At 38.2% G+C, this 12,722-nt stretch overlaps 1 protein-coding gene across 2 annotated transcripts in view; it reads left to right on the top strand.

Moving 5' to 3' along the window:
• The window catches only part of scap (SREBF chaperone), a 36,994-nt gene that overhangs the window by 8,823 nt on the left and 15,449 nt on the right, over positions 1 to 12,722 (top strand). For both annotated transcript variants that reach the window (XM_028469665.1, XM_028469668.1), the window contains exons 2-12: positions 834 to 1,034; positions 4,063 to 4,183; positions 4,314 to 4,471; positions 5,196 to 5,416; positions 6,718 to 6,823; positions 7,114 to 7,286; positions 8,090 to 8,216; positions 10,854 to 10,966; positions 11,047 to 11,141; positions 11,237 to 11,335; positions 11,705 to 11,917. In XM_028469665.1, the coding sequence (XP_028325466.1) occupies positions 913 to 1,034; positions 4,063 to 4,183; positions 4,314 to 4,471; positions 5,196 to 5,416; positions 6,718 to 6,823; positions 7,114 to 7,286; positions 8,090 to 8,216; positions 10,854 to 10,966; positions 11,047 to 11,141; positions 11,237 to 11,335; positions 11,705 to 11,917 (1,548 nt within the window). In that variant the 5' untranslated portion in view covers positions 834 to 912. The remainder of the gene's footprint in view (positions 1 to 833; positions 1,035 to 4,062; positions 4,184 to 4,313; positions 4,472 to 5,195; positions 5,417 to 6,717; positions 6,824 to 7,113; positions 7,287 to 8,089; positions 8,217 to 10,853; positions 10,967 to 11,046; positions 11,142 to 11,236; positions 11,336 to 11,704; positions 11,918 to 12,722) is intronic.

Genomic DNA, 12,722 nt, shown 5'->3' with positions numbered 1-12,722 from the left:
CTCCTGATCTGTGGAAATATGCCTTAGTTTCTATCTTTTGTTGGCAGCTCCTGGTTCTAGCAGTTTTGTAGCAAGTTTACTTTTACTTCTGTGGTTTTAAACTCAATAGGCGGGTTAACCCAAAAAGGTCAGAGCATCTCTAACATCTCAGAGCGCGATGTGAGCCAACACCCTCTTTGTTTACATGTGTTTACCCTTTGAGTAGGCTATATGTGTGCCACAGGCATGTTTAATGTTTTATTCGCACGATGCTGAGATGCTAAGGGAAAGTTTATTATTTTTTTAATAATGTTATATGTTACAAAATATGTAGTTATTTGATTTATTAATCAGAAAATTTCAAGCTACTGCGAAGTTGTTGTTGCACTTTTGCTTAAACCTGGGTTAAAGCTTGAAATTGTTGAATGACAGACCCTCATTGAGTTTTTATTTTGGAATTGTTCTATGCATTTTAACTCTTGAGGACAATCACAGAAATAAAGTCTGTAGTCATTTTTAAGTGCATTAAAAAAAATAAAAAAATTGAATCAAAATTTGAATTTTTCTTTAAAAAATCAGTGATTTTTTTTTTAGGCAAAATCGCCCAGCCCTACAATAAATTAAAGAAGTTACCTAAGAAGGGGTTGGATAATCAGCTCTAATTTACAGTAAACTCAGAGTTGTTTTGATTCCATATTATATATTTCACTTCTGTGTTCATGGTGATATATTTTGTACTGTTTTTATAAATACAAGTGATATGGCATTAGTTCATTAGTCAGGTCAAATTTGCCTTGAAAAACTCCCCGTTCACTATCAGTATTAATTTGTATTTATTATTTATTCCCTGGCAGGTCTCTGGATGCCCCGCGGCGCTCCGTGCTCGGCCTACCAAAGCTTTCCAATGGCCGGGAGTTGACCACATCGAAGAAGATGACGCTGCGCGAGCAGCTACGGGAGAAGATCTCAGCAGCTTTCTACCGCCATGGGCTGCTGTGCGCTTCTTACCCAGTACCCATCATCCTCTTCACGTCTGCCAGCATCCTCACCTGCTGGTAGGAACCTCACAGGAGTGCAGCCATGTTTGTGGTGCTCGGAATTGACAAAGATCGGTGTCACGTTTAATTAACATTATAAACTTATTGAACTAAGATTACACAGCACTAGATGAAGGTGGGCTCTCTGTCTCTGTTCAGTCCTGCCTGTGTCTGTGAATGCCCTCGAGGTCAAACCGTCTCAAAACCTGCAGCATTAACACACACAGTATTGAGACACTTTTTCACTTTTCAATGACAGTTTTTCTCCTCTGGTTATGGGTGTGACTGTTAGGTAAAGCTTTAAATATTTCTGCCTTCCGGTGGTTGTAAAACGTGCTGATGAAACCTGTCCAGTTCCTGCAAAACTGGATTTTAACAATGTGTCGAAACTGCCCCGACTCTTCAACGTTTCTCTCCGTGACCTCAAAAGCAAACTTGTGTATTTTTTAACATACCCTTTGATGATTGTAGATAACGACACAAAGGAGATGATGTAACCGCTCCTACGTGAACAGACCATCTGTTCACGCAGAAACTCCTGCTGACACGTTCAAATAAATAATCTGTAAGTCATCCGCTGTTGCTGGATCTCCTTTCAAAGAATGAGACACGAGTCACAGCGTCTGCAAACGTAAACCAGTAGAGAATTGCTGAACAAATTTTGACAAACTTTAAGTCACAATCACACATCATGCACCTGCAGTGAATATATGACCCACAGTGTCGCAGCAGGAGGTGACAGACTGGAGCGCGGGGTTGGTAATGTCAGAACTAAAGCCGAGGGCTGTGAGAAAGTGTCCCTGTGAGAATAGGATGTCTGTCCCTTCATTTGCCTGTCAGGAGGGGACTGGCTCCACACAATAGAGCTCTTTGTTGACGTACAGTGACCAATGAGAGCAGATCGGGCAGGAAGGGTGTGTGGCGAGAGAGAGAGAATATTGTTTGTTTTAGGACAGAACAGGCCAAACTGTGTTAAGTGATTAATAATCAGTAAAGGTGACACTTACTGTACTTAAGCAGCTTCCTTGTCTACTAAACAACTCTAACTCAACCTTATCCCAAGTTCAATGAAAGTCAAATTAATTCTTCTTAATTATTTTTTATTTCTTGGGTATTGAGACGCCTTTCCAAGCGGTCTAGAACGCGTACCAGCGTCATTTGACGTCATCATCAGTGTCATTTGACGTCACATCTGCAAAATTGCGCGGGGACATCATTCCCAGAACAGCAGTACAAAATATATCACACAATCTGTTCAAGGCAATAGGGATAAATGTGTGTGTGCTTATTCTGTTTGGTTGTGAGCGCATCATCATCCATTAGCATGAAAAGACTTAAAATGAATGTTTATTTTTTCACAAATCCTGCCATATGCTCCTTTAAAGCAGAACTAAGTAACTTTTTCACCTAAATAAATCCTTCTCGTAGTCCCTCTGAGTGTAATACAAGTGTTTATGGGGTGATCGGGGGGTCTTTCATTTCCCCCTGCTGTCTCTGGCCAGAAAACAGCACTTGTAACTTTCCCTGCCTCTGACCCGATGGCTCTCGCAGCTCTGTTCTCGTGTTCAGGTGGACTTACACTGAACGCGACTGCAGTCACTTCAATCGCCCATGATGAGTCGCTTGAACACAGTGGTGCTTATTGGTAATAATAATAATAATGAATTTTATTTATAATGCACTTTACATTTCAAAATATTGGTCTTATTGGTCACTTCATCGCTCCAGTGACGTCGTGTGCGTGCGTCGCAGGGTGACAGGGGAGACAACTGGCTGATCACTTCCCTTTTCATAAACAGCCTTGTTTTTACTAAATGATCATCGTACTGAGTCACTAAAGGATGAGTTCACTCAGAATGTAGGCTTATTCAAGATAAACCGCTTTATTTTGTCCCAGTACGTTTAGGAAGCCTCCCACTGCCCGTCTCACTGAAGCGGGAGGGAAGAGCTACTGCCTCGGGGGTCCGGAGTGTTTACGACAGTGACATAACCAAAAGGGACCTTTAGGGGGAGCGCTAAGCACAAGTTACTTAGTTCTGCTTTAACTGTATTTATTACAGACAAACACATTTTTACCTCCTTGGTGCTAAATGTCTCCTTGGCCTCGCCCCAGACTACCTATCAGAGATGGTTTTAGTTTATGAACCCAGCTTAACCCTCACATCTTTTAACTGTTCCAAAGAGCAAAAGTAAAAAGTTTGGAGACTCCTCCTTCAGTTTTTCAGCTCCAATACACTGGAAAGGTCTGCCGGGGGATCTGAGAGGAGCCGAGAGTATCATGATTTTTAAACGCAAGCTAAAAACCTAATTATTCAGTCTGGCTTTTATGTAGTGTTTTATGATTTTTACGGTGCTTAATATTTAACGTTTTTATGCAAATTAATGTTTTTTTTTTTTTTTTTTTTAAATGTTCCCTTCTCTGCTTTGTTTTTATCTCGGACTCTTTCTTATTTTGTCATCTTTTTAATTATTTTATTAAATTACTTCTGTGTGCATTAGTCTCTAAAACTTTTAATTCCTTTTTACTTTTTTTTTAAAATCACATTAGCAAATTTATGTGAAGGACTTTGATAAACAATTGCATTTGTAAGAGAAGTTTTATATTAATAAAGTTTGATTGATTGAAATGTATTTTTGTGGACTTTTTACCTGATTGCATAGTCTAAAGCTATTCCTGGCCTCATATTTAACATCAAACTCTCTTAATAAATTATGTACAATTGTTATTTCTGTTGCCTTCATGGTAAAGGAACAAAAGTACTTTTAAACATCAGATTATGTAAAACTCTTTAGGCTGCAGTCTGTCCATGTCTCCTACGGACACTAAAGCTCTAGCTCTTTTTTTTAAGGTCTTTTAAACACTGAATGTGTGCGAGATGAGCTAATGTAATCACTGGATCATCACATTCTGTCCCTAACTGTTCAATCGCTCACTGATTTGACATATTATTGTTCAAAGGATTGCTTTATAAATGAAATAATGTTCTTTTTGTTTTATCACATACCAGATCTCTGCTGTGTTAATGAACCTCTCCTTTTCTCTCAGCTATCCTTTACTGAGGCTCCCCTTGCCTGGAACGGGTCCTGTGGAGTTCACTACAAGCATGAGAGACTACAGCGTTCCCTCCCATGAGCCTCAGGGAGACTTGGGTGAACGGCCTGACTGGGTAAGAGATCATGGTGTACAAAATCCAACAATTATTCATCTTTCTTTGAGAAACACTTCTTTGACTTGATTATTGAAACCAGCAATGAAATCAACTTGGTTTTCTATTTTATACATGTGGGTTCTTGCAGTACCGGGGTCCTCCGGTGGCCTACATACAGCAGGTGTTAGTGAAGGCCGCCGTCTCACCATGGGACAGCAGTCTGGTACCGGTGGATGTGTTTCGATCACCACTGGGTCGAGTCTTCAGCCTGCTGGAGGAGATACGGAACCACGTCCACTCAGACAAGTAAGATCATCATGCTCAGCAGTGGATGAGCGATTAAAACTAAGCAGACATATTTTATAATATTGTTGTAAAAACTTCAAGTTAATACTTCCAGCAAGATCATTTAGTCTTTTTTTTTTTTTAATTAATATGTTATGGTTTCACGAAATTTACTTTGATCTCCTGTCATTCGAAACATGTCAGGAGATCAAAGTAAATTTCCTGAAAAAAGTTGTATGATTAAATGAGCTTGTAACATATTGATTTCAAAATATTCTATTTGTGTGGTCGGCAACTTATTAATCATGACAACTAAAAATATTCTTCCACACAAACAGTTAATTCTAATATTCCTTTCAAAATAACTATTGTTTTTTTGTTTTTTTTTTTAAGTACATTTATTTTTTCCTTTTTTACATTTGAAAGTAGATCAAACCATATTCAAACCGAAGTTTCCTGTCTAAACATTTCTTCTACAGGTGCTGGTCATAAAATTGGAATATCATGAGAAAGTGGATTTATTTCAGTAATTCCATTCAAAAAGTGAAACTTGTATATTCTATTCATTCATTACACACAGACTGATGTATTTCAAATGTTTATTTCTTTTAATTTTAATGATTATAACTGACAACCAATGAAAATCCCAAATTCAGTATCTCAACAAAAAATCTGATTATCGTTGGCTTCACAACTTTCTGTCTCTCCTCCGTTTATCCTTTGTTTTATTCCTCTGTCTGCTCAGGTCTGGCGTTCGCAGTCTGGAGATGTTATGTCTCCAGGTGACAGACCTGTTTCCAGGGTTACAGCGGATGCAGTCGGTGCTACCTGAGCACGGCTGCCTGCTCGTCTCCCCCGCCAACTACTGGCAGAACCAGCGGGAGCTGTTCGACTCGGACCCCGACATCCTGAAGACCATCCAGAAACACGAGCCCAAAGGCCTTCATACCTCAGCCACGCTCAGAGGTACTGACACGCATAATGGTCACTAATCATAGTTTAAAAAAAAATCTGATAAACAAATAGAAAAGCTAATCAGGGTTGGGGTCAATTACAATTTTTAATCACAATTAGATCTTCAAGTCCATGTTCAAGTACAACTCGTACGGTGACCGGATTTTTTCCAATTACAATTAAAATGATAAATATTTTTCCCCTGAAAGTCAATTACAATTATGTTCTCAATTACTAAAGATCAATTACAATTAATCACAATTACTAAAGATCAATTACAATTAATCACAATTACTGAGCCTTTAATAAATAATAATCCCATAAAACATAACCTTCCTCTTGTGTTAGCTTTCTATGATCATCTCTTGTCCATTCATGTCTCAAATCAGCTTTAAAATGTAAAAAATATATCATCATATCACATATTAATCATTATTTTCATTTCTTTTTTACCTTCTTAGGCTTCTTTATCTATGAAAATATTGGTATTAATGTTTTGGGTGTACACATCTCAGCCTTTTTGTAAGTCAGTATAACTCTAGATTTAAAAATTGTTTTCAATGATAAAATCATCCTCAAGAGAAGTGACAGGTAGTGGGAAAAGTTTATATAAAAGACATTTAATAATTGTTAACTACTTATGTGTAAGCCATAGAACTGTAACATTGTTCCAAAGGTTTGCGTTTAAATTGTAAATGACAGTCTTATAGAATTTCCATACCAATTCCAATTAAAACATCTAATATCTGAACTCAATTACAATTCAATTATGATTACAACAACGATAGATTTTTCCAATTCCGATTATAATTGTGTCATGATTGTTATTAATTATCAATTGCACAATTACAATTATAATTGACCCCAACCCTGAAGCTAATCAAGGAGTTTAAAAAAAACAACAAAAAAACTCCTTAGATTATAAAACCCTTAAATTAGAGGTTTTTGCCCTCAAGCTGTTTCTTTACTTTGGTACAAAAATGCTGAACATTTTCATTTGCACATTGCAAAATATCCAATTTGCTGTTCTTGTTGAAAACCAAAGCATGCTGGTTTCATGGAAACTCAATGAAATCTCTTCAAATCAAATGTTACGTTTTATGAGGATCATAAGGATCAGGTCCAGCTGGTTCTTACACAGCTGATGAAGAACTTGTAATCCTGCTTTTATTGAACTTTTCATTAAAATACCCTAACAGGGAGTCCTCTCTTTAAACCGTTAGAATAACAGGAGAAGCTTTTCAGCTTATTGCAGCTTATTGTGCCTGTAATTCCAGTGTAGTGTAAATGTAATTTTGTATTGTGTGTTTCAGACTTGCTTTTCGGGGTGCCTGGAAAGTACACCGGGGTGAGCCACTACAACAGAAAGAAGATGGTGACTTACACAATCACAGTTGTGCTGTCCAGCTATGATGCACGGTGAGATACAATGATTAATTTCACATATATTTATCAAAAAAGGAACAATTATCATTAGATATCATGTTTTTCACCCAAGGTAGCTGTAATATAGTTAAAAAACTCTGTGCACATCTGTTATTTCAAATATCTGTTAAACCTAGCCTGCTAAAATAAAATGAATGGATTTTTATCAGTTTGTGTCAGTGTAGATGTAGTTTCCTCCACCTGTATGACTGTTTCTGTAAAGTTTGAGTGACAATTAAACCAAGCGCTTTATGAATTCAATTCATGATGCAATGTGCGTCCAGGTTCCTGAGCAGCCTGAGGTCTCGCCTGAAGCAGCTTCACCCGTCGACCAACTGCAGCCTCAGGGACGATCACATGGTTCACGTGCACTTCAAGGAAGAGATTGGCATCCCTGAGCTCATCCCCCTCGTCACCACATACATCATCCTTTTTGCCTACATCTATTTTTCCACACGTGAGTTGTGAACCTGCTCACTCCATTTGTCCTTGTGCTCATATCTTCTCCGTGTTGCTCTTTTGCATAACGACCTCGTGTTGATAGTTGATCACTGTCAGAAAGTAGAACTGTGGCCTGTTTTTGTGAACAAACTTATGTTTATGTGCTTGTCTGCTGTGGGGATTAACCTGGCTTTCAATATACTTTAGCTGTAGTCGTAAAAATGGCCACTAGCAAACATGCCTGCATAGATTAGCTTAGCACACACATTAGCAGAGTACTTAATCAAGAATTTCACATTTTTAGCAATTTAACAAAACAATTGATATGATTTGTGTGCTGATACATAGGTCACAATACAATACGATACAGTAAATGAGAAATCGACTTTTGTTTTTTTTTTTTCTTTTGTGGCCCCAAATCGAAAATAGGGCTCCGAGTGTTGATGCGTACACATCTATAGATTATACCTACCAAATTTCAGCCCGATCCGTTCACGGATAACAGGAGTAGCGATTTTAACTAATGTACACAACAACAAAAAGAACAAGAAGAACAACAAAGTGAGTGGCGTTTTGACTTCTTTAACACAGCCTAAAAAGTACAAGTACAGGTACCTATAAAAGCAACTCAATGACAGTAATGTGAGTACTTCTAATCAATTACTTAAGATGTCAGGGTGGAGCCTCCATAGATCAGGCTGTTTGATCAACACCCAACAGGTGTTAAACTGGTATTCTGTCTCTGTCTGTAAAACTAAATGAAACCTCTATAACGGCTGCTGTTGTCTCCTGAACACTGTGTGTTTTGCTTCCTCACAGGTAAGATTGACATGGTGAAGTCCAAGTGGGGCCTGGCTCTGGCTGCTGTGGTCACGGTCCTCAGCTCTCTGCTCATGTCTGTGGGACTGTGCACGTTGTTCGGACTGACTCCCACACTCAATGGAGGGTAGGAGCCCCAATTCATTATCTGCTCTTCAATTAAATGTCCGATTGCAAGTTGAGTTTATTAGGCAAACAGATGCTGAAGAGTTGGTAAATCGGACGATCAGAAAAGAAACCTTTGAGGTTACATTTGGTTGACATACTGTCCTCTTTCTTATTTTTGGGCAGCCTTTAAATGATGTGCTACTGAGGTTTGATATGGCAGAGATGGGCAACTTTTTAACAGCAGGGGCCACAAAAATGTGATCGTCTGATCTGACTCCCAGGATGACATTATCAACATTAATGTCAACATTTAGAATAATAATCTGTGCTTTGAGAACAAAGAGTTTGGTCTCTATTTCTGTTGTTTTTTATGATTATTTCCAATCATTTTGTACAATTGTCTAATTTTTTGAGTTTGTGTTGTCCTTTTTGTATGGAATTTTGTTACTTTGTTTATTTTGGTAGTAGTTTTTTGTCATTTTGGAGGCATTTTGTTATATTTCAACTGTCCTGTATATTTTTCTGATATTTTTGTAGTCGTTATGTGTAATTTTGGTTGTTTTGTGTTATGTTTATTGGAATTGTGTAGTTTTGCTGTTATTTTATTGTATTTTTGTCATTTTGTAAATTTTCATTGGGGGCTGCACAACACTAGACCAAGGGCCACATGTGGCCCCTGGGCCGCCAGTTGGTCATGTCTGTGCTATGGTAATATTTACCGTCCCTGGAGGCTTGTGCACATTTACTACTTGCATTTCTTTTTCATGGAAGACCAAAGAGAAACTGCTCCCCTCTATTGATTTTACGTGGATTTATGTTAATATTTACATCAGCCAGGTGAAACCTCAGTGTGTTAGTGTTGGGAGAGGAAATGATAAAAAAAACTGTTTGTGGAAGGAGGCTGGACCACATCAGAAGGGCGGGGATGTGGCGAGATCGACTTCAGTGGCTAACCAATCATCAAAGGATTATTAAAAAACAGGTATCATGGGGTGATAGTGGCTATGTTGTCCAACCATTGGCTGTGATCAACGTAATATTGCGCGAACACGTCAAGGTCAACGTCATTCATCAATGATCACGAGCCAACTGTTCTGCTTAGTCATATTGTGCTCCACACTAATAGCAGTGTTTCCGTGCAGCGTTATCTGGGAGCTCTGATGTAACATGTGGAGTTGTCTACTACTTTTTGACCCACTTAAACACTTAAATCCCAGAGCTCAGGCTTATCTTTGCTCTACAAGTAATCTCAGTCGACAAACTCTGACAGAAAGCCCTGAGCGTAGAAAACTATTTGGTCATTTCCACTGCAATAACTTTGTTAATCCAATTAATATGTCACCTTTTTAACTGTCAGAATTAAATTTATTTTGTGGTAAATATTGAATCTAGCAAAATGATGGAGCATTGAAATGGCATTGTGGGAGACAAATTATGAACAGGAGGAGTTCGCTTTTAAAAATGTGTGGTTTGACCAAAAATGTAGAAAAAGTGCCAAATTTGGTAGGCTAAATTCAAAATTGCACACTTCCTGTTGGATTTAGGTTATAGGTCCAAATTAAAATTCTTGTTAGTCACAGTCCAATGCCATCCAGCTAGTTCAAACCAGTGGAAAGTTACAGTCCTGAAATTGTAGCAAAAAAGTACACATTACATTATTTAACCAACCGATACCCCACTGCTAAATTTCCTGAAATTGCAATCTCAGGAAGGGCCTCAAAAATCCAAGTAAAGTAGCAGTAAAATAATAATAGGAATCCGCATGCACCAAGGTGGGTCTCCAGAAAGCTCTCTGAAATGTAGGTTCAAAATGCATCTTGGGAGACTTGGAAGTATACTTGAGTGGGAACGGTCATCATCCTAATCATACTTTTATAGTATATAGTAGACATTATATTCTCATTGAGTTGTGGTGTATAGTATCTTAGTGTGCAGGGCCGGCTTTAGGTCATCCGGTGCCCGAGGCAAGGGTGGACCTTGACTCCCCTCCCGCCAGCCCCCCATGAATGAATAAAAATAGATAAAGATTAAGTCTATACACAGTGTGTACACATTATTATTTATTTTAAATATCAAGACAAAACAATACAATTCTGCGACACAACATACCATTGTAAAAAAACACAACCTATTTTAAAATTTATAATAATGCACTATAACACAATATAACGCCTACAGGTATAGTACAAATGTCTCGAGGGAACAACAACAAAAATGGTGCAAAATCCAAAAGCAATACAAAACAGTGCAATCAAAAGTTAAAATCAGATATAAAAGTTTCAGTACAAGGACATTTCTACTTTCATGTATGGTTTTACTAGTCAGTAACACAAATCTTAAAACCAAAGAACACAATGTGCAAACAACATTATATAGAATAGAACAAGAATTAAAAAAATATAATTATGGGCAGAAGATTAGCAGGTATAATTACAGATTTTTAATATTAATATTCATTTAAGAGAAAACATGTACAGATGTACAGTGATTGTAAAGGGTGTGTTTCACATTTATTATACCTTTTTAAATTATTATAAAACAAATTGGGGGGGTTGCAATTTGGCACCCTAGGCGGCCAACTGAGTTGCCTGTCGGAAAGGCCGGCCCTGTTAGTGTGACATTTCAAACACAGCCATTGTGTTTCGTTTCTCTGCAGTGAGATCTTTCCATACCTGGTGGTGGTGATTGGTCTGGAGAACGTCTTAGTGCTCACAAAGTCGGTGGTTTCTACTCCTGTGGATCTTGAAGTCAAACTGCGCATTGCTCAGGGTAGGTGTGAAACATGGAATAAAGCTCTGCATCGTCTGGTGGTTCAGCTGTTTGTGATTCCAAGCTGAATTCTTCCCCAGGCCTCAGTAATGAGAGCTGGTCTATCATGAAGAACATGGCCACTGAACTGTGCATCATTCTCATTGGATATTTCACTCTGGTGCCAGCCATCCAGGTAACAGATGTGGGGCAATCTTAACTGGGAAACCCTGACAGGGTTAACGTGTACAGTGGTGATGATGATGATCTTCTGTGTTTTGGTTTCTGCAGGAGTTCTGCTTGTTTGCTGTTGTTGGGCTTGTGTCCGATTTCTTCCTCCAGATGTTCTTCTTTACCACAGTGCTGTCTATAGATATCCGACGCATGGAGGTAACACGCACACACTTTCATGCATGGCATGTGTTTTCCATGCACAGTTTTCCCCACACGGGCCCATCATATGTGAACTGTTTAGCTCTGTTTCTTCTTATACAGCATTAGCACATAAGTCTGTATATTTACACACACAGAAGCATTTGGAACCTGTAAACCTTCAATTCTCTAAAGAATGTACGAGTAGTAAGAACTTTCAAAAGCCATTCAATGAGTAAATGCCATGCGACATAATTAAACAGAATGATGAAAAATGTCAAATTAGATACATTATCAGTAGATTGATCTTCTTTTTCCACAGTTAGCAGTAAAGGAGTTTGAAAGTTTTCATTTTGCTTTAGTAACCACATTTTTTTACCCTTTAAGCTGGCCGACTTGAATCGCCGCCTGCCTGGTGAAGCCGGACTTCCTCCGACCAAGCCCGGCCCGCTTCGCCCCCGAGAGGTGCCCCCTCCGCCACGACCATCTCCCCACACCATCACCCTGCAGACCCCTGTTTACAGACCCCTGAGGGTCCCCAAGAGGCTGCGCGTGGTGTACTTCCTGGCCCGCACACGTCTGGCTCAGCGTGTCATCATGGTGAGGCAGCCGTACTGTAAAGGAGTTGCATGCTGCACTTTTAATGCTTAAACGCTCCTCGTCGAGGATTTTAGTTTTGGTAACGCAGAATGTAAAGTGATTCAGAAACTGTAAGAAATTATAGAAGTTGGAGTAATTATAAGTAATAAATTAAAGGTACACCAAGAGCTTTTCTTATGCAATAATTCAACTGTAAATTTAGAAAATATCAGAGGTGTACAGAGTAGTGATATATCCTACTCAAGTAGAAGTTACTCGATTGAAGTTGTACTCAAGTACAAGTTGTACTTAAAATACTCAAGTACAAGTAAACACTAGCTCAATTAAATCGTTCTCAGAGTAAAAGTTACTAGTTACTTTCACCCCATTTTTATTTTTGATAATAAATATTGCCATGTTTAAACTTAAAAAGGAAGAGACTAAATCTTGCACAATTGGAACTTAATTTATTTTCCACACAGGCATCTGTATGAAATAAACAAAATGTACAGTTTTTAAAAAAATAAAATAACCAATAAATTCAATTAAAAAAAATAAATAAAAAATACTCAGGCTCTAAGTATAGCTACATTTATTAACTCTAAAACAGTGGCATGCCAAATGTGCCATGTGGCCAACAACATAATAGGTAGTAACACCAACCTGAACCAAAGAAAGTGACTGGGCATTGGTCAGAAATGCAACACTTTGAACATATGGATTATGTTCAATGTGAATTCATAAAGAGACCATGAAACAAAAATGAATCACAAAAAAATAACGATTTACTCAGTAACGGTTAAGTGTAGAATGTAACAAATTATTT

This window comes from Gouania willdenowi, chromosome 16, assembly GCF_900634775.1.
Source record: "Gouania willdenowi chromosome 16, fGouWil2.1, whole genome shotgun sequence".
NCBI lineage: Eukaryota > Metazoa > Chordata > Actinopteri > Blenniiformes > Gobiesocidae > Gouania > Gouania willdenowi.
Note: the sequence above shows the minus strand (reverse complement) of the source record. Positions and strands in the feature narration are given on the sequence as shown.